Source organism: Pocillopora verrucosa, chromosome 14 (assembly GCF_036669915.1).
Source record: "Pocillopora verrucosa isolate sample1 chromosome 14, ASM3666991v2, whole genome shotgun sequence".
Lineage (NCBI taxonomy): Eukaryota > Metazoa > Cnidaria > Anthozoa > Scleractinia > Pocilloporidae > Pocillopora > Pocillopora verrucosa.
In genome coordinates this window covers 2,141,055-2,160,710 of record NC_089325.1, presented here as the reverse complement: position 1 = coordinate 2,160,710, position 19,656 = coordinate 2,141,055, and the positions used below count along the sequence as shown (strand labels likewise).

Below are 19,656 nucleotides of genomic sequence, written 5' to 3'. Positions count from 1 at the left end.
AAGAACTTTAACAACACACCTTTTCCCCAGGCCCTCAGGGGAAGTGTTTGATCCGAGGAGATATTGGACACTCAATTGGTGTCTTCTCTCAGATCAACACGGAGAAAGGTTCGATCGACCCGGGTGATCACGGTGGTTTTTCTATCGAAAGGTGGGTAAAAGACCCTAGTTGCATAGCCTTCAATTTAGAAACGATTGTAGGTGCCTGGGTAAGGATTTTTCGCATCCTTCATACTCGCACTTAAAAGGTCTCTGGAAGTAAAATTACGATTACAACCAATACTTATATTTCTAAACAAACACTGCAGGGAGAAAGCATGTTTGAATGCCATTATCTCGCGTTTATTGCAGTTTACCATTTCTTACACATGGATTAATGAGCAAGTGTTCATAAAGGCTATAAATAGGCCAAATTTCAAAAAATGCAATAAAAAGAAATTGCTCAGTATCCATCCACCTTCATAAAAATCTGGCATCCCCTAAGTTTAGATTTTCACCTCAATTGATAAAGTCAACGTGCACCCCATAGAAGAAAGCCAGAAAGTGGCAAAATTGGAGTGGAGAGAATTTGCCTTTGATTGCTTTCCAATAAAATTCACTGTGTATTTCTGAGAAGAAAGCACTGTATCTTCCACAGTTCAAGGAGTTGGCGTTTTGGTGTGAAAGAAGCATGTAAGATCATGTAATACATGCAACTTGCGGCTATTATATGACGTCGTCTGGAATGCAGGATTTCGGCATAACCGAATCGCAAACTGATGCTAAATTCATTTTAAATGAAAGTTAAAGGAAAAAAGCGAGTTGTGTTTAAAAACCTTCAAATTTCTCGAAATCACATATTTTCTTGGCCAAGTTCTCAACATATAACAATTCCTCGAACCTACGCTCAATGCCTTGGTGACGAACCAAAACGTACCAGACGAACAGAGTAACAGCACGTTTCAGATGAAGTACCCTTTAAATTCACAATTTAAAGTGATTAAAATTTACAGATTTTGTTCGAAGGACGCAGGAAACAAACCTGCCTCTCCTGTATGAGACCTCTTATACTTCTGAAGCCTCCATTTCTTGTTGTAACTTTTCCCACATTCTAAACAGGTTTAACCCTCTCCTAAGTCCGCCATGTTTCGGAGGTCTGTTTGTTGAAGAGAGACTTAGTCTAAGTACAAACCAACGTCGTTTCTAGGGTTCTCTCTCTTCTTACCACTTGCGAAACACTTCCCCAGGGTTCCCTAGGCGTTTTTTATCGAACGATAAGAAAAAAGTCCATAGCTTTGGAGTAAGTTTATGAAAGTAATTGCCCGACTTTTTAAAGTCAGGATACGTGTCTGCTCGCAATTATTTCGCACAGTAGTTATGAGGTGCTGTGCGTTCAGGCTTGGACAATCACAATAAAGAGCAAGCAGTAGACAAATGCTTCACATAACTGTTTTATTATACAGAACTGCAAAATATGAACTTATTTTTCTGATTTGATATAATGGTAAAACCACGTGACTGTGGTAAAGGTGCTCTAGAGACTGTTATAACAAGTTTATTCAATAACTAAGGAAATAAACCTGGAATGGTAGTAAACGGCTACATTAAGACCAGAAAGCAGAGATGAAGTCCTGGTTTTCTCAAATACAATTGGAGGCATACGCATTAAAACCCTTTACATTAGACTTCCTTTCCCAACAAATGTTACTTTGCGTCAAGATCAACAAAGACAAATAAATCATTTATTTGTAGACGGATGAATACTCAAAAAGTGGCAAATGAAAAAAAAAACATGAATTGAACAGAATTATATGTTGAAAGTAATGAAATCATAAAAGTATCTCCTTTAGCATCGCATGAGGTGGCCCAGTTTCGCCAATGATTTTAGTTTTGCCCTGAACTGGTTGAAGCGGTGCTGCTTATGTTCCGAAGAATCACATAAAAATTCACACCTCTACGGGGTGATTTGAAAATGGCCCCAAAATCACGTAAACCGCTGTACAGGGCTCAAAAGCCCGATCAATAAACTAATGAGTAGCTTCGTTATATACGTAAATAAAGATGCGACGGGAGACTGGGACGAAAAGGATCCATAACTGGAGTGTGTTGTGGCCGTGGACTGGACCTAGCTAGTCTCTTCGTGAAACCAAAAGAGAAAAGAAAAGAAAAGAAAAGAAACAACAACACTGATCTACTTTACTTTCATTTCTGTACGTTTCAGTGAGTAGTAATATCCTTTAAAAGGAATCCAGTTGACGCCATCAGCCATTGAGAAGTGAATTCCATTGAGATACAACCCGTTTAGATTGGAATGATGACAGCTCCTGTGCCACCAGGCGCCTTTGAACTGCTGAGCACAGCTGGCGTTCGGTTTTATGTCGTTGTCACTATCTCTTGTGGAGAACTGCATGTCACTACAAAAAGTTAACACCATAAAATACGGTTTGTAGATCTTATAATTAAATATTGTGATAGAATTTGAGCTTTTGGTACACTAGTTCAACATTTCATAAGCCAAAATCGAAAATGGCAGATACAAAAAAATAAATAAATAAATAAATAAATAAAATATGAATGAACTGAGAATATTTTTAAGATTCCATCGCTTTACTCACACAAGTCTCGAAACGAATAGATATTAAAATTTTTGCCTGCAAATTATCGGAAATTTTACTTTTAATAACCTCGTTTTTAAACTACTGTTTATTATACCTTTGTACATTCAAACCGTCTCCAGCTGTCCCACTGTATCCACCAATTAGAATTCGGTATTTATCTGTCCGGTCCGCCACCTTAAATGTCGCGTACTCAGCGTATGTGATGTTACCTTCGAAGTCCTCCAGGTCAACTCTCAACGAAACGTTACCAGCGGCTGTCAAACGATGAAGATTGTCATTTCCAAGCCAGAACTCGCCGTGTAAATCTCCGAAGCCATTTTTGTAGGACGACCAATCTCGATAGAAATCAACAGAGCCGTTCAAACGTCTCTGAAAAACAGTCCAACCTCCACCGTTCGTGGTCATGTCACACAACACTTGCATGGCATTTCCGCCATCTGGATTAATAGTGTACACGCCACTAGATGTGACACCATCTTGATAAAGTAGAGCACAACTTTTGGGTTCTATTGGTTGACGAAAAATTTGATTTGAATCGTACGCTTGGACTATAGTAAAAGTAATTTATTTTTACTTAGTCATGGGGGTAGTGTTTCTCTTGATAATGAATGATTATAACGTTTGTAAAATACCAACAACAACAACAATTACAACAACAAAGGAAATTTATTGAGAGGAGTAGTTGATCAACAAATATAGAAGTTGTGTACACCTAGTGCTCGAGGTGTGAAATTTCTAAGTTCGAGCAGTGAAATCACTATTGTGCCGGTTTTCTTTGCTTTTTTTCTTTGCATTATTATTGTCATTATTATTTCACTTACTACAGGGCTTTCCCGTATAACCATCCTTGCAAATGCATCGTGCACTGTTGGTTCGAATGTCTACGATGCAGATTTCGTTCTTGCCACAATCTGACTTATCTCGTTCACATACGCTCTGATTGTAAACAACAGCAATAATGATAATAATATTAGTAAGAGTAATAAAATTTATAACGATGGTGATAATATATCAATCATGCCGACGATGATATTGGTGATGATGATGAAGTTATTATTAACAATTGTTTATTGAAGTAGAGGTGGATAGTGGTGGATATTTAGCGAGACGCTCAGTGGCCTACGAGGTAAATATCCCCCGCTTTCAACGACACAGAGGAGCATATCAAACTCATGGGGTACAAGTAGTCTCAACATGAATGTGGTGACCACGCCCACTTCAACACCCCACTCAAATCGAGTGTAATTTTCGAATGTTTTAGCATCGTACGGATTCTCTACGGAAAAAGCACTCAATGTACCTCTGAAATATCAAACTACAATATTGTGGCTTTCTATTTCGCTAATTTTCTAACTTGAAGGTAAAGTTTTTCCCTCGTCATTTTTACCTTTTCTCCGAGCGGTTGCGTGAAATTGACAAGGCGTTTTTGATCAAAACACGACCGAGCGAAGGGTCTCGGGCGATATCTCCTTTACGCAGGCGCAAATTAAAAATGTACTACCAGAATCAAAAAGAGGAACAAATTTCCTTTGTTTTGATATGTAAAGTGTCGAACAAAAAGCAGATTTACCCTCGTCAAATGGCGTTTCAAAACAGCTGTATCTTCCTCTTTTTGATTTTTTCCTGTTTTGTAAGTGTGAAAGCAGTTGGAAAGGGATCGGGAAACTCAGTAAGCGCTTCGGGAATTAATCTGCCATCGTTTACTTACAAGATAAACAAGTAAGATTTGTGAAGTTCGTTGAAGTATGAAGTCTAAATAAATGCCTTTTTTAAGCTTGTTTGCTGTATTTTTCGTAAACTTCTCTGATTAATTTTTCGTTTCAGCTTACTAATCTATACTATTTCAAAGCAATGTAAAGACGAAGACGGAGAACCATGAGTAGGTCCTTTCAACCATCGTAAACAAAGTGTTTGAACAGTCAGGTATACGAGGTGTAATATAATCAATAGCTGCATATCAGAAGTCTTCAGAAAGAAAGTATTCTGTCTTCAGAAAGCTGTCAAGAAAGCTATTAATCGTGGCGGAAGGCAATTAAATGCACTTCTTAGCAAGATGGAAACGGGCCCTCGGTATCGATTTAATATCATATCGATCTCAATATCATACAGTTTTGTATCTTTCTTCCGTAGATTTGCCTTTCTAACGAGGGTGTATGTTGAGTATTCATTGCAAAATCGCTTTTTTTTTTATTTCCCTCTTGGGCTTGTCCACCATTTTAAAAATTCGTAAAGGAGAGCATGCGCACTACGTGGGGTTAGTGGTTGCGTACACCTGGAACCGAAAAAAACAAATGTTCGTCGCACTGGGGAAAGAGCTTGATATGTGACTGTTTTAGTCTAAACCATACAGATAACAAAAGAATTAGCCAATCTACTACAATACGCTTGGAAACTGAAATTTTTTTGCCACAATTAGCAGCAATGTCGCAATTTGATTGGCCAATTTGTCGATGTCGGCTGCTCGCGTCTATTGTCACACAATAGCTTTATCAGCTCTCTGACCAATGTGATGACCAATATCTTTGTCGCTAAGAGTATAGACCACGCTAGACTACTCTCGACTTGTTAAATAGCAGCGCCATTGCGCCATTGTCAATCTACGAGGTCGTTTTATGTTATGACGAACTGAGATAATCTCTAGCTTTCAATCGGAAAAAAAAAACTTCTTAACTAAACTTTGTGGCTAGTAATGAAAGAGAGTTCTCTATGATTCTCTAATGTTTTGTGAAAATGCTTGAAAGAACGTTTCTGCTTCAATTTTGCGTTTTTTTTTATATTTGTCGTTTAAGGAGGCTCCATAGGGTTTTTTGATCGCGCGAGATCTGGGTGTGAACATAGTGGGAGCCTTACAGTAAATGGTTTGAACCCGGGGGTAACATGTAATAGTGTAGTTTGATCGTCCGGGTGAGTGTAGTCCTGAGAAGAACTTTTGTCGGTAGTGGTGACTGACGTTTCGACAACCTGAGCGGAAGTCATCATCAGAGTCAAGATAGTGGGAGTCAAATAGTGGGAGCCTTTAAAGTGACAAAATAGCGTGGCGGCTCAATACGCCTGAAAAAGAGGTCAACCGAAAACAAAACCCAGTGGGAAAGATTGCCAAAACGCGATGTCATTACGTAATGTTTTGCGACAGAGAAATTAGGGATCTTTTAAGCACGATTTATGGCGTTTCCTCAGATGGAATTTCCTAAGATTTGTTGGACCATTAAACATGTTTGTGCCCTTCCTAGTGCCTGTTGATAAAAAAAATTCATAGGACCAAATTTGATTTAATTTAATTTGTTACCCTTTTTCTCCAACTTTTAAATGATCGGCAGGACAAATTTCACAAATCATGAACATTTTGAAAGATTTCATCGAAGTTGAAGAATTATAACTGGCGAGCGCCTCCCTTCGTGGAGCCTTAGCTTTATCACGAAAATCATTTTGATAAAATTTGCTACAGCAAACGATCGTCTGAACCTTGCTCATCGCCTTTTGATGGCTTTTAGTGACCTTGAAAGACAAAATCATAAAACTTTTCTACAATAACAATACGATGGCGTGCTCGCCAACATTGAGAAAAATACACTATAGAGCCTCCTTAGATGCAATTCTGAAATTTTATCAACTTATTTTCTTTTACCATTAACTGTCATTTTCAGGAACTTGTTCGTATATCTAGGTGGTAGTCAAAATCTTTTGAAATGCATTGCAAATACCTTTATCCCTCTGTAACTGAAGTCTTTGTTCTCAATGAAGTTGGCCTTAGCTGGCCTCTCAAATCGATCCGAGTCACTGATCTGGCACTTCCATACCTCAGGTTTGTTCTTTTTGCCTCCAAAGTTGTAAGACTTACATCGCTCTTCGTTGACACACTCCAATCTACAAGAACTTTCTGATTCCACCTCTACCTCCTTTATCACGCTTCCGTTGAGCTGTTTCCCGTCCATCATCTCGCCAAAATTAGCGGCTTGAAATCTGGGAAACCTGTTTGAAATGCGACTTGTTGCATAAGCAGTGACACCGATCAAGAATAATATTAGTACGTGCATGTTTAAGCTGATAGGTAGGTCAAGAGGTTTCCTTAGCCAAAATTGGGAAGCTAAGGATATTAGTTAGACTCGTTACGTAATTTGTTTTTGACTCTGAACCAGCTAAAGACTCCTAATCACAATGCGCTTGGCACCTGGCAATTTTGCCTATTTTTAATTCTGCCTTCGTTATTGTAAAAATTATTTGCTGAATTCCCAGCCAGCCAGCACTAGGTGGTTAACATCTGCCGTAATTTCAAACAAATATCATTTCATGTAATCACTTCTACTTTGAAGAGAAAAACAATTAGGATGGAAATAGTTTAGTCTTTGTAACCTACTTGGACCTTTCAGATAGGCTAGACTAGCAGTTCTCTATTTAATATTTAAAAGATCCGTCGGAAGAGGTACCTTTTATCTAAAAACTAGGGCATAAGTGATATTTTGCCAACGGTTTCTTTGTTACTTTTTTTTTAAAGCTTAGAAGTTCCTCTCATCAAACTTTTTTTTTAACGTGCTTGCGATGAATTGATTGGGAGGCTTTCAATGCGATTGTGTGAGCTGAACACAAATAACAAGTAGGGTCAGGAACAAATGAATAAAGGGGATAATTTTCTAGAGAAACTGTGGTGTTCACCGCAAGGAGTTTCAAAGCTGACGTTTCGGCGGTAGCCCTTCGTCACGAAACTCTGCCTGTAAGAAATGCGTGACACCCTCACACGAAGACTGCATGTGAACAAGCCTTGCATAGAAATCCTAGAGATTACAGTAAAAGCTTCTGCTTCTTGCGCTGTACTCTTGAAAGGACATTAAATTTACATTTTACGCGTTTTTACATGTGAAGTTTCCTTTGTGACGGTTTATGATTCTATTAGCTCTAAGAGAGAGTATTTGAAGAGTAGAAAGTTTGATTAGTAATTAATAATGCATAAGTAAGTCTTACTAAAACGTGAATCAATTCATAAGAATTGTTTGGAAGGATCTGCCTCGACAGGCAGTCATACAATCCAACAGCGTGTTCACTGAAGCTTAGCGAGAATGACAGCCGTACGTGCATTCAAGCCTCGTGGTTGGCTGACCATCTAGAGGTGTAAAGGGGTAAGTTTCTAAAGAAACTGTGGTGCTGCGTCGGTGGGAGTGTATAGCAGGTAATTTAGTGTTAACAACTTTAGCCCAGCGTTAGCCCTTCGTCAGAGCGATTAATCGCTCTGACGAAGGGCTAACGCTGGGCTAAAGTTGTTAACACTAAATTACCTGCTATACACTCCCACCGACGCAGCACCACAGTTTCTTTATTGAAATTAATCGCTCTGACGAAGGGCTAACGCTCGAAACGTCAGCTTTTTTACCCTTTACGGTGGCTAATTTACGTTTTCAACCCAGTTGTTAACACTAAATTACCATCTAGAGGTGTGTCTGTGGGAGGGGGCTAAGGAATGAAGTGAGCGTCTCACATTTAGGGACACTTTCTTCCTCAACTTGCCCCATTTTTCTTGCGAAACCAACACAGCAACCATTATCCTATTAGGTAATAAAAACGCTGTGCGATATCTTTCTGTAAACTATTAATTTTGAACTTTTATCGTTCAAGAACTTCAACACACCTTTTCCCCAGGCTCCCAGAGGGAGTGTTTGATCCGAGGAGATATTGGACACTACTCGTTAAGTGCGGTTTTCTTAGGCCAACGCGGAGAAAGTTCGATCGACTCAGGTGATCACGGTGGCTTTTCTATCGAAAGGTGAGTGAAAGACCCTAATTGCGTGGCCTCCTAGTTGGGAACGATTGTAGGTGCCTGGTTAAGGTGCATTTTTACGAACGTCGTGTTGGGATTTGGGAATCTCGCGCGAGAACACTCTCTAATTATAGTTCCGTGTTTCGCAAATGCTCGTTATCTAATTATGAGCTGTATTCAGAGCCTGTCGTTGTTAGTGTTTTCTTAGCGTACATATATTGTTTGTATAATTTTGAAGTCAATAGTATGATGCCCGAAAATTTGAAAACGAATGTGCCTGTACTCTACATATCTGACTGAAACTTGCTAAATGTGAGTTGTTTTCGAATGAGGCGTGTTTACATATAAATGGAAACAAAATAAATGCGATGTCTGGTTGTCGAATCATCTTATGAGCTCTAACCTTATGAGATTTGACGAGTCATCTGAAATTTAACATCATGCAGTGACTTTGCTGAGTTATAATTTTGCATTCTAACGGATACATTAAGTGGGGTGTTTCTTTTTCTCCTCTTCTAGAAATCTCGTCATGGCATTTCGTCTTCCCTTGAGGTCACTTTCACGAGTCGTTCCAAGAAGGCTTTTTGCTCCTCCTGCTTCCATCAGTCGGTCTTCTTTCGCAACGCTCGCTGAGGTAACGTAATCAAATACGTTAAATGTTGGCTGGTTTCATGTTGCACCACGGGAAACAGTATTTGTTCTTGCACGATGTAGGTCAAGTAAACAGCGTCTTTTATTCTAACTTCTGGTCTGTGGGCAGGTTTACAAGTTTTCGAAGTATTCGATTGAAAAAGGAACCTACAATATTGACCTAATCAGAGTTTTGAACAAAATCATGACTGCTTCACGAACGTGACGCAGTGTTTATTATTTCGCATCTTGCAGTTTTATTTTGTTTTTAAGATCAAGACCTTTGCAAACCCCTCTTGTAGAATATCTTGGCGAGTAACAACTCTAGAGCAATGACGTCAGATGACTTGTGATTACCTTGACTACAGGAAAAAAAAAAAACCATGAATTTTAAACATACCTGTTTGAGAATGTTTACATTCTGCTCTCACTGAAGCGGACTTTTTTTGTTAGATATTTTCCACATTTTGTTCTCTGACTAAAATTTTCTCTCTAGCAATGTGATATACATGAGCAGAAAAGGAAAGTTGAGCATATTGACTATATATACCACTTGGCGTCAACTGTACTATTTAAAATAGGCAATGCGCATCGTTCTTTTATTATGGTTGATTGGAGCACACTAATTCTGTGAGGTAAAGGTCATCTGGAGGTTTTCGAACAACGGCCTAAATCTGATAAGAGTGCAACCTCTTATCTCTCTCAGAAACAAAAACAATTTTGCTTCACACAAGTCTCTGAAATAGAGGTATTCTTATTACTGGAAAGTCTTGATACAAACAGGTCATTAGGGTTGATAAGATTCATCCACTGTTATTAAAAACTGCAGCACTTCAAATATACCATCCCCTAACATTTGTTTTTAATCTTTCCATCAACTACGGTATTTTTCCTGATAGTATGAAACGTGCTAAAGTTGTTCCAGTTTTTAAACAAGGCTCTTGTTTTGCATGTAGTAATTATTGACCTATCTCAATTCTCTCTTCCATAAGTAAAATATTTGAGAGATGTATTTTTAATTAGCTGATGTTCTATTTTACAAATAATAACATGATTTCCTCAAAACATTATGGATTTAGAACAGGTTTTACAACCTTTGATTGTCTAATTGACCTTACTGAAGAAATAACTTCTTCTGTTGATAAAGGACTTTATGTGGTTTCTTTATTCTTAGATTTAAGTAAAGCATTTGATACAGTAAACCATCAAATATCACTAAATAAACTTATGGATTACAACAAAGTGAATACAACTGGTTTCAATTTTACTTAAGTAACAGGAAACAGCAGGTGCATGCAAATGGTGTTGCTTCTGTTACACGTTTTATCTCCACTGGTGTGCCTCAAGGATTGATACTAGGACCTTTGCTGTTTACTATTTTCATTAGTAACCTTCCAAAGTCTTCCACCTTTTTTCTACTAGATTATATGCTGATGATACATCTTCAACTGCTTCTGGAAGTGATCTTGACAGTTTATTGCGTGAAATTAACAATCATTTACCAGCTGTCTACGAATGGTTATGCAGTAATAAATTGATTGTTAATTTTACAAAAACTAAGTTTCTCATTTTTATGCCTCGTCAAAAGGAAAGCTACAATCTTTATCCACCATTAACTGTAGCAAATGTTCATTTAGAAAAGTCCTTTTGTGTAAAATATCTTGGTGTGTATATTGATTGTCACCTTACTTGGCACGACCATATTGACTACATATGTGGCAAAATGACCAAAAATATAAATATAATGGTTAAGTTGAAGCATTATATATCAAAAGCAATGCTTATAAGTGTGTATTATTCTCTTATTTATCCTTACCTTACTTATGCTTGTACACTTTGGGGAAATAATTATAATGCTCCATTGTCTCAAATCATAAAGTTACAAAACAAAGCAGTTCATGTTATAAATGATGTTCCTTTAATGGAATCAATAAATCCACACTACACATCCTTAGGCCTTTTGAAATTTCCTGATATTGTTAAACTGAACACATGTATGCTTTTTTATGATTATTTCCACCATGAAAAGTTTACACTAAGAAACTTTTCATGAAAGTAAAAGTAAAGTAGGTTTTGTTAGTATCTGAACTACATAATTACACTACCCACAGTGCATCATCCAATCAAGTTGCAATACCTTTATTTCGAACTAGTCTTAGGAGATTTGGCCCCAGCATCATTGGAAGTTTCTTTTGGAATGATATTCCGCAATCCATTAGAGATAAACCATCTAAAAAAATGTTTAGAAAGCACTTTTGGGCTGGTACCTAGCACAATACTAATGAAACATTATCTCTTTTATAATTTTCTGAGCTATTTGTCATTTTTCCTTTACTTTTTTATTAAAAATCTCGAGTCCTTTGTTATACATAACTTTAAGGGGCACAATATTAGTTTTTCTAGATGTGTCCCTCTCCTCTCCTTCAATATACAATGTAATTCAATTTAAGTGTTGTAATTTCTGTTATACGCATTTTTTCCTTTGTAAATCTTTATCTGATACTATGTTATATCATGTTATATTTACATAACTATGTATCAGCTAGGAATTGGAGGAATAAATAAAAAATAAATAAATAAAAATAAAAATTTTAAAAAAAGACGAGGCAATTGCTTCGTCTTGATTTTGGCCCAAGATTGACTTTTCTGGAGTCAAGTTAAGTTTTTCTCTCCAGTAATATGATTGTACATGAGCAGAAAAGGAAAGCTAAGTATATTAACTATATATACCACATGGCGTCAACTGTAATATTTAAAATAGGCAATGTGCATTGTTCTTTTATATTTGTTGATTGGAGCACACTAATTCTGTGAGGTAAAGGTCATCTCGAGGTTTTGGAAAAAGTCATGAAAGCAAACTAATGTAGAAATGCAAGTAAACCCCATAATTGCATTATAATTATCCAGGGCCATAGTTAGCATGAGGCAAGATGAGGCCTTGTCTTGATTTTGGCCCAAGATTGACTTTTCTGGAGAAAAATGCCATGGAAAATGCTTAAAAGAGCATTTCTGAGCCTCCAGCTTTGAAAATTTTTGTTAGATATTTTCCACATTTTGTTCTCTGACTAAAATTTTCTCTCTAGCAATGTGATGTACATGAGCAGAAAAGGAAAGTTGAGCATATTGACTATATATACCACTTGGCGTCAACTGTACTATACTCTGGAGGGGTATGCCAGACTCCCATAGTGACTTGCACCTTCAGCGCTTGAAACTTGCCTCATCTTGTTCTGAAGTCTGGCACAGCCCTGTTATCTTTAGATAAATGCACAATGTAATCCCTTTATGTGTAGTGATTTCATATCTGATCAACTTCCATTTTTTGATAGTTTATTAAAATTTGTAAAATATCAGGATAAATATGACAGTTGTCTGACATGGGTCTTTTTTTATTTGACAGTGTAAGATTGATGACAGTCCTGAAGTGAAGTACAATCAGGTAAATCATTTTGAAAAATTCACATCCACTGTGACACTTTGCTAAAGCTTTTTTAAGTGTTTGTGTAAGCATTTGCTATCTTGTTTTCACGATGGAAGCAGTCAGAGTATAGTTTTCAGATAAAGGTAAAGACAGACATTTATTAATCATAAGTAGTAAGAATATGGTTTTCCCAAAGATTTTTCGCCCTTTAACTCCCAAGATCTCAATGTAATTCTCCTTACTGTCTTCCATACAATTATAATGATGTCAATTTGAAGAATTTGGTATGGGATCAAGTAGTAATCCCATAATTGATATTTTACTTTATTCTCATCACTTGTCTGCTTATTGCAAAAACTTTTGATCAGAAGGGATTTTAATTTAGTCTAAACAGATAAAATGTTTTACAAATTATCAGCATGGGAACAAACAAAATGCGATTTACATGTATGGACTTGTGGGAGATAGATTTGCAAAATGCTGGAATCTTGCTTATGTAGGTGAGGCATGTGGAAGTGCTAATAACCAATATGTTCTTTAGGCAGATGTTGATATTGCTGTTAAGGCAGCCAAAGAGGCCTTTAAGCTAGGCAGTCCTTGGAGAACAATGGATGTATCAGGATGTGGAAAGCTTTTGAACAGACTGGCTGATTTGCTCGAACAACATTAAGCTTATCTTGCAGTAAGTATTAACATTCTGTTGGAGTAAAAGTGAAATTATTAGCAATCATAGTCCTAAACTTTAGAGATACAATGTAAGTTCTTTCCTTTTATTCAATTACTAGAGTCAATCAAAACTGTTATTATGATATAAACTTTCCATGAACAAATGCAAAAAAAAAGAAAAAGAAGAAATTAAATAAAGCCATCTTGACCAAAATTAATGAAGGGAATGAATGATTTGTGATATATTTTAGCCTGATGACTACATGAAGGGTAAAGCATGTCTGCTGTACTTCAAAGTGAAATAGAGGCAATTTTTGTCTTATTTGTTTGCATATTTTCATGTGAATTTTGTTTTTTTGCAGCAAAGCAGGCAGTTCTAGGCAGTTCAATTATATGTAATCTTGTAAGCTAGAGTAGCTAGTCAGGAGGCATTCTTGATTTGTTTTAGTTAGCTTGTTAAGAAAGCCAGCCTCATTTTGTTGCATTAGAACATATATATTAAATCATTCTGTGGGTGTTCAAACTCTGACTGTAAAAAGAAAAACGTAGTCACAACATTGGTTGTTCTCAGAGTGTAAAACCTTGTACATTTTGTCAATTCAGTCATAAAGTACTAAATAAGAGACTTTGGACGATGGCAAGCCATTCAATGATTCTTTCAATATTGATTTTTCCATAAGTGCTATCGATACTATGCTGGGTGGGCAGACAAAATTCATGGCAAGACAATTCCTATTGATAAGTTTATTACTTTCAAGTTATGGAAAGCAAATAAACTGAATGGAATTTTGCATATTCATTTTAACGAGTTAGCAACCACATGACCACATGTTGTCTTTGGTGACCAAGAATTCTTTAAGCTTTTACTATAATAGGCAGTCAGCTCCTCACGTAAGGCTTGTTCATTCCTTGGTTGTGATTCTCTTGGAAACCCAGCTTTAAGGCATTATGCCTGTAGTTACTTTTTGAAAGACAGGCACGTGGTGCACTAACGAAACAGACTGGCTTATCTTAGACAGGCTCACTTATGCTCTCATAAAACAGTAGTGCTGTAAATATTTGTCCAGTCTTCTTTTATTCATTCTACACCCTGTGGAGCTTCAGTAGATAATTGATATCAATGTGTTTGCATTTTATGTCAATTTAACATCTGCTGAAGTGTTCATTGTCAAATGATGTTGGTTAACTCTCAAAAAATTGATCATTTTTTATGCCAGTTATTTGCTTCCTGCTGCTTGCTTCTGCCTAACCTCCATGGAACACCCAGCTCTACCCATAGGGTGATAACAAGAGGCGAACATCAAGTTTGTGGACCTCTTCCTTATATTCCCCCTACAAACCTTTTCAAACGTTTTACCTGGTAGCAAAGAAATGTGTTCTATCATTTGATGCTGATCGTAATATTTTCATTGTTACGAATCGTTTAATTCACTCAACAGATGGCAGTTCCTTAACCTATACCCGCCATGAACCCGTCGGCATTGTCGGTCAAATAATCCCATGGAACTTCCCACTGCTGATGCAAGCCTGGAAACTTGGTCCAGCCCTGGCATCATCTCGCCAAAATTAGCGGCTTGAAATCTGGGAAACCTGTTTGAAATGCGACTTGTTGCATAAGCAGTGACACTGATCAAGAATAATATTAGTACGTACATGTTTAAGCAGATAGGTAGGTCAAGAAGTTTCCTCAGCCAAAATTAGGATGCTTAGGATATTAGTTAGACTCGTTGCGTAATTTGATTTTTGACTCTGATCCAGCCAAAGACTCCCAATCTCAATGCGCTTGGCACCTGGCAATTTTGCCTCTTGTTAATTCTTACCTTTGTTTGTAAAAATTATTCGCTGAACTCCTAGTCAGCACCTCCAGCACTCTGTGGTTAACATTTGGCGTAATTTTAAACAACCATGTTATGAAATAACATCTACTTTGAAGAGAAAAACAATTGGGATAGAAATATTTTAGTCTTTGTAACCTGCTTGAACCTTTCAGATAAGCTAGAATGGAAGGTCTCTATTTAATATTTAAAAGATCCGTCTGAAGAGATCCCTTTAATTTGAAAAGAAATAGGATAAAAGGAATATTTTGCCAACAGCTCCTTTATTAAAAGGGGTATTTTCTAAAGAAACTGTGGTCCTGCGTCGGTGGGAGAGTATAGCAGGTAATTAAGTGTTAAATATAAGTTGAAAACCAAAATTGACCACCGTAAGGAGGAAAAAAGCTGAAGTTTCGAGCGTTAGCCCTTTGTCAGAGCGATTAGCGAAGAGTGCTGACTAATTGATCTGACGAAGGGATAACGCTCGAAACGTGAGCTTTTTTACTCCTTACGGTGGCCAATTTACGTTTTCAACTTAGTTGTTAACACTAAATTACCTGCAGTTCCTTTGTTACTTATTTTCAATAGCTTTGAAGTTGCTCTCATTAAATTTTTTTTTTATGTGCTTGCGATAAACTGAGAGGCTTTCATTGTGATGGTGTGAGCTGAACACAAACTGATAAGTAGGGTAAGGTACAAATGAACGAAGGGGGTAATATTCTAGAGAAACTGTGGTGGCCACCGTAAAGAGTTTCAAAGCTGACGTTTCGTGTGTTAGCCCTTCGTCACGAAACACTGCTTGTGATCAAGCAAAACAAAGCTAAAAAACAGAAATTAATTCATAACAAATGTTTGAAAAGATGTGCCTCAACAGGCGGTCAGACATTCCAACAGTGTGTTTACAAAAGCTTAGTGACAATGACAGCTGCATACGCATTGAAGTCTCGTGGTTGGTTGACCATCTAGAGGTGTGTCTGGGGGAGGGGGCGAAGGAACGAAGTGAGTTTCTCATATTTAGGGACACTTTCGCTTCGTTTTTCTTGTGAAACCAATACGGCAACCACTATCCTACGTCGTAATATAAACAGTGTGCGATTTCTTTCTTTAAACTACTAAATTTCCAGCAGCCAGGCATAGTCTCAAATAGACTAAATGTCCGGCAGTCAAAAGTTTTCACGCAATTTCCGCCGAAAGGTTCTTTTAAACTTCTTAAGAATGTCAAATGTTTGTGAAGGAATATCAAGCGATTACAAAAATTTATTTGGTTTTTTAGGGGACAAATTCTCCGAGCCTGTGCATACTATAATATCGCTCGGTTGTCGACAACTTGGAAATTCTACGCTTCTGATCGGACTGCCGGGCATGGTCTCAAATGATCTAAATGCCCGGCAGTTAGAAATATTCACCAAAATGCCACAAACTTCTTAAAAGAATCAGATGTTTGTTAAGAAATGTAAAGCGATTCCAAAGATGAATTTTCTTTTTATTGGATAAGTTCTCCGGCAGTTTGATCAGAAGCGCAGAATCTCCAAGTGTCGACAACCAAGCGGTGGTATGCACAAGCTCGGAGAATTTGTCCACTAAAAAAAAAAACAAATTAAATTTTGGAAGTTGCATGAAAACTTTTGAGTGCCAGGCATTTAGTCTATTTGAGACCGTGCCCGGCTGCCGAGCATTTGGTCACAGCCTATATTTGTGACCTACTTTTTGGCTAGTAAGGCACATGTAGTTTAAACTCGAAAATTAAGTCGAAAATTGAAACAATAGGAACTCCTTTTTATCAGTTCTAGAATGAAATAATTCCAAGATCTTCCAAGTGACTTTCAGTCTTTGTTGGAAGGGTGTTACAACTCTTCTGCAAGCAAACTTCTGTTTGCCCGTGCAAAACATTGAAACATTCCTTTTCAACCACTTAACGGTCAAAATGTTGGAAAGAAGATCGTCAGAAAGACAACAAACTTGTGAAGAGTCCTCTAGCACATGGTTTTATGTTTTGTTTTACAATGCGTCGATTGCGATCGGCTACAATGAAATGATCGGAAAGGAATGTTCTTTTGTCTACTTTTCAATTAGGTTATTAGAGATATCTACTGTAAGCGTACCTTAGAAATCCTGACGAAAATGGGCGCGAATGGGCCGCCGGGATTTAGAAACCGTAATTGGGGTAATATCTTCCACCTCTCGATGAGGGAAGTCGTTTTTTGAGTGTCATATTCGTCTGCATATTTCCTTAACTGCTACTTCAACGGCACAGTCTCAACAAATGTGACATCTGTCACATTCCCACCTTCCGAAGTAGCTTGAATGCCTCTATCGCTGCTGAGCCCCACTGGCTGATCTCCAGAGTTAAAATCGTTCCCTAGTCCGCCAACAAGTCCACTTTGGTGGAATCTTGTTGCTTCGTGTAGACGCCCAGTGGTAAAGCCCCTGTCTTACCCTTGGTAGTTTCCTCCCGAACTGTCCTTTGCCTCAACGGACGATACCTCTCCACAAATTCTTTCATAGCACTTTCAGCCTCGAGGTTGATCTCCTCTAAAGGTAGCGGTCGCAAAATGTTGACATTTGCAAACTCCGTGCTGGTGCGGGGGACAAAATAGTAGGATTTTACATGAGTAAAATACTTTGTTGCCCATTTGTTGCTCTCTTCAACGACTCCTTAGTAATTATTCCAAAGTCTTGGGAATACTGCATGTGGTGAAGGTCTTATCCTTAAAATGGGAAACTTCGTGTAGATTCTCCACAACTGTTGTGAGTAATGTGCATAATTCAATGTCTTCGACATAATTATTGTTAATTGAAGCTATGCTGTTGTGCACGCGGCGCATTCCTTCTTCGAGACGTGAGACTTGAGTTTTATTAGACACAGTTTCTTTAGGGCCATTGGTTGCTGTGGTTTCTTTTATACCGTGCCGTTGTTCCACCTCAGAAACGGTCTTTGTGATGTTGTCGTTTACATACGATGCTTGGTCTACGGCATCTTGAAGAGACGTGTGCTTTCTCTATGCTTTAATGCTTATAAATCGGTATCTATAGGCGTTCTATACAACAGAGTAGACTTTTAACTAATATATTTATATCAATACCAAATACCAAACCATGCCAATACATACTGTTTAATTCGCTTCCTGTTCCAGCCAGTATGGTCGGAAGCCCCAGATTCCACTGCTCGTCCGTAGCTAAGACAAAATTGACGCTCTTCCCTCCTTAGTTAATCTCGGAGGCCATATTTACTGGGCAACTCCTTTAGACCAAGGAACCAAATAAGGTGCTTTTTCAGCGTGAGTGCGGTGTTTATATTCTTAATAGGAATGCGGCTTCTGTGACTCTCAAATGCCGTTTCCGAATCAATTCGATAAAAGCTTACAAGCATTGATGGCCATCGCGTAATTTGACACTCGAGTTGGGTATCAAAGACCATATAACCAATATGTGATATATGACCTTGATGTGGATGGTCCATGCGGTAATTATTAACGAAATATGACACTCTGGTCTACTCTTACTGATATGTGATAAAAAACGTACTTTTATGGGACGAAATAAATCAACTCCTCATTTTACATCCAGTTTTAGGGTATTTAGGGCGTTCCGGTCTTTTGTCACCTGTCAGTGAAAGCCCACCATACAGTTGTTAGTAAAAATTTTGGCCATGTGTCAGTTGTCAGTTAACCCCACCCAGACCCTCTTTTATCGTTCAAGAACTGTTCCCCAGGCCCTCAGGGCAAGTGTTTCATCCGAGGAGATATTGGACACGACTCACTAACTGCGGTTTTCTCTCAAGTCAACACACCGAAAGGTTCGATCGACCAGGGTCTGACGAATCGCTCTGACGAAAGGCTAAGCCTGGAAACGTCAGCTTTGAAACTCTTTACGCAGGCCAATTTACGTCATCGACTCACTTGATAATACTTCATTACCCTGTTATACTTTTCCATTCACGCAGAATAACAGTTTCTTTATTCCTCTTTATTCAGAATATGTAGCGTGATAGTTAGCTTGACACATCTAATCTACTATCCTGACCTTCCACGACTATTTCAGGTAGGACCTAGGCAGGAGATTATGACATAACCTCTCTCTAGCAGGGTGAGAGGGGGGAGGGGTAACCGTTTTTAGTTACCCAAGTTAATGTGACCTGTTATCAAATAACTCAGCCTGGGCTGGATGCATGGTACAACTCCTGACAATTTTGCAAATATGCTTGACATTCCCGCGGCAACCATCTGATGCAGAACACACCATTTATGAAAATAATTTCTCGATTTTTTAAAGTCAGGATACGTGTCTGCTCGCAGTTATTACGCACAGTAATTATGAAGTGCCGTGCGTTCGGACTTGGACGACCACAATAAAGAGCAAGCAGTAGACAAGTGCTTTACATAACTGCTTTATTATACAGAACTGCATAATATGAACTAATCTTTTGATTTGATATAATGCTACAGCCACGTGACTGTAGACTGTTATAAAAATGATTATTCAATAACTAAGGAAATAAACCCGGAATAATAGTAAACGGCTATGGTAAGACCAGAAGCTAGAGATGAAGTTATGGTTTTCTTAAATAAAATTGACGGCATATGCATTAAAACCCTTTACATTAGGCTCCCTTTCCCAACAAATGTTACTTTGCGCCAGGATCAACAAAGACAACTTAATCATTAACATGTAGACAGATGAATACTCAAAAAGTGGCAAATAAAAAAAAAACGGGAAGTGAACAGAATTATAAGTTGAAAATAATGAAATCATAATAATTTCACACACATATTCTATGAGAAG

The 19,656-nt window shown here is 37.9% G+C and overlaps 2 protein-coding genes across 2 annotated transcripts; one reads left to right on the top strand and one right to left on the bottom strand.

Annotated features, from left to right (window-relative positions):
• The first annotated feature begins 111 nt into the window (after positions 1 to 111).
• Positions 112 to 17,963, top strand: LOC131797896 (aldehyde dehydrogenase, mitochondrial-like). The gene is made up of 5 exons (XM_066160907.1): positions 112 to 151; positions 8,863 to 8,977; positions 12,374 to 12,412; positions 12,936 to 13,076; positions 14,500 to 17,963. Exons 2-4 carry the CDS (start codon positions 8,873 to 8,875, stop codon positions 13,062 to 13,064), a joined length of 273 nt encoding a protein of 90 aa, XP_066017004.1. The 5' UTR covers positions 112 to 151; positions 8,863 to 8,872; the 3' UTR covers positions 13,065 to 13,076; positions 14,500 to 17,963.
• On the bottom strand, positions 2,171 to 6,670 carry LOC131797895 (microfibril-associated glycoprotein 4-like). The gene is made up of 4 exons (XM_059115555.2): positions 6,299 to 6,670; positions 3,419 to 3,533; positions 2,692 to 3,103; positions 2,171 to 2,393 (listed from the first exon to the last, which is right to left on the bottom strand). Exons 1-4 carry the CDS (start codon positions 6,629 to 6,631, stop codon positions 2,171 to 2,173), a joined length of 1,083 nt encoding a protein of 360 aa, XP_058971538.2. The 5' UTR covers positions 6,632 to 6,670.
• Positions 17,964 to 19,656: the final 1,693 nt, after the last annotated feature.

What these genes read in the sequence shown, in the direction of transcription:
- LOC131797895 (XM_059115555.2), bottom strand. Translation starts at nt 6,631, where the DNA reads ATGCACGTACTAATATTATTCTTGATCGGTGTCACTGCTTATGCAACA. An exon ending in TCAGTTACAGAGGGATAAAG is followed by an intron (nt 3,534 to 6,298) that starts GTATTTGCAATG and finishes GTTTACAATCAG; the next exon opens with AGCGTATGTGAACGAGATAA. An exon ending in GACGGTTTGAATGTACAAAG is followed by an intron (nt 2,394 to 2,691) that starts GTATAATAAACA and finishes AACTTTTTGTAG; the next exon opens with TGACATGCAGTTCTCCACAA.
- LOC131797896 (XM_066160907.1), top strand. Translation starts at nt 8,873, where the DNA reads ATGGCATTTCGTCTTCCCTTGAGGTCACTTTCACGAGTCGTTCCAAGA. An exon ending in CTTTCGCAACGCTCGCTGAG is followed by an intron (nt 8,978 to 12,373) that starts GTAACGTAATCA and finishes TTTATTTGACAG; the next exon opens with TGTAAGATTGATGACAGTCC. An exon ending in CTGAAGTGAAGTACAATCAG is followed by an intron (nt 12,413 to 12,935) that starts GTAAATCATTTT and finishes TATGTTCTTTAG; the next exon opens with GCAGATGTTGATATTGCTGT.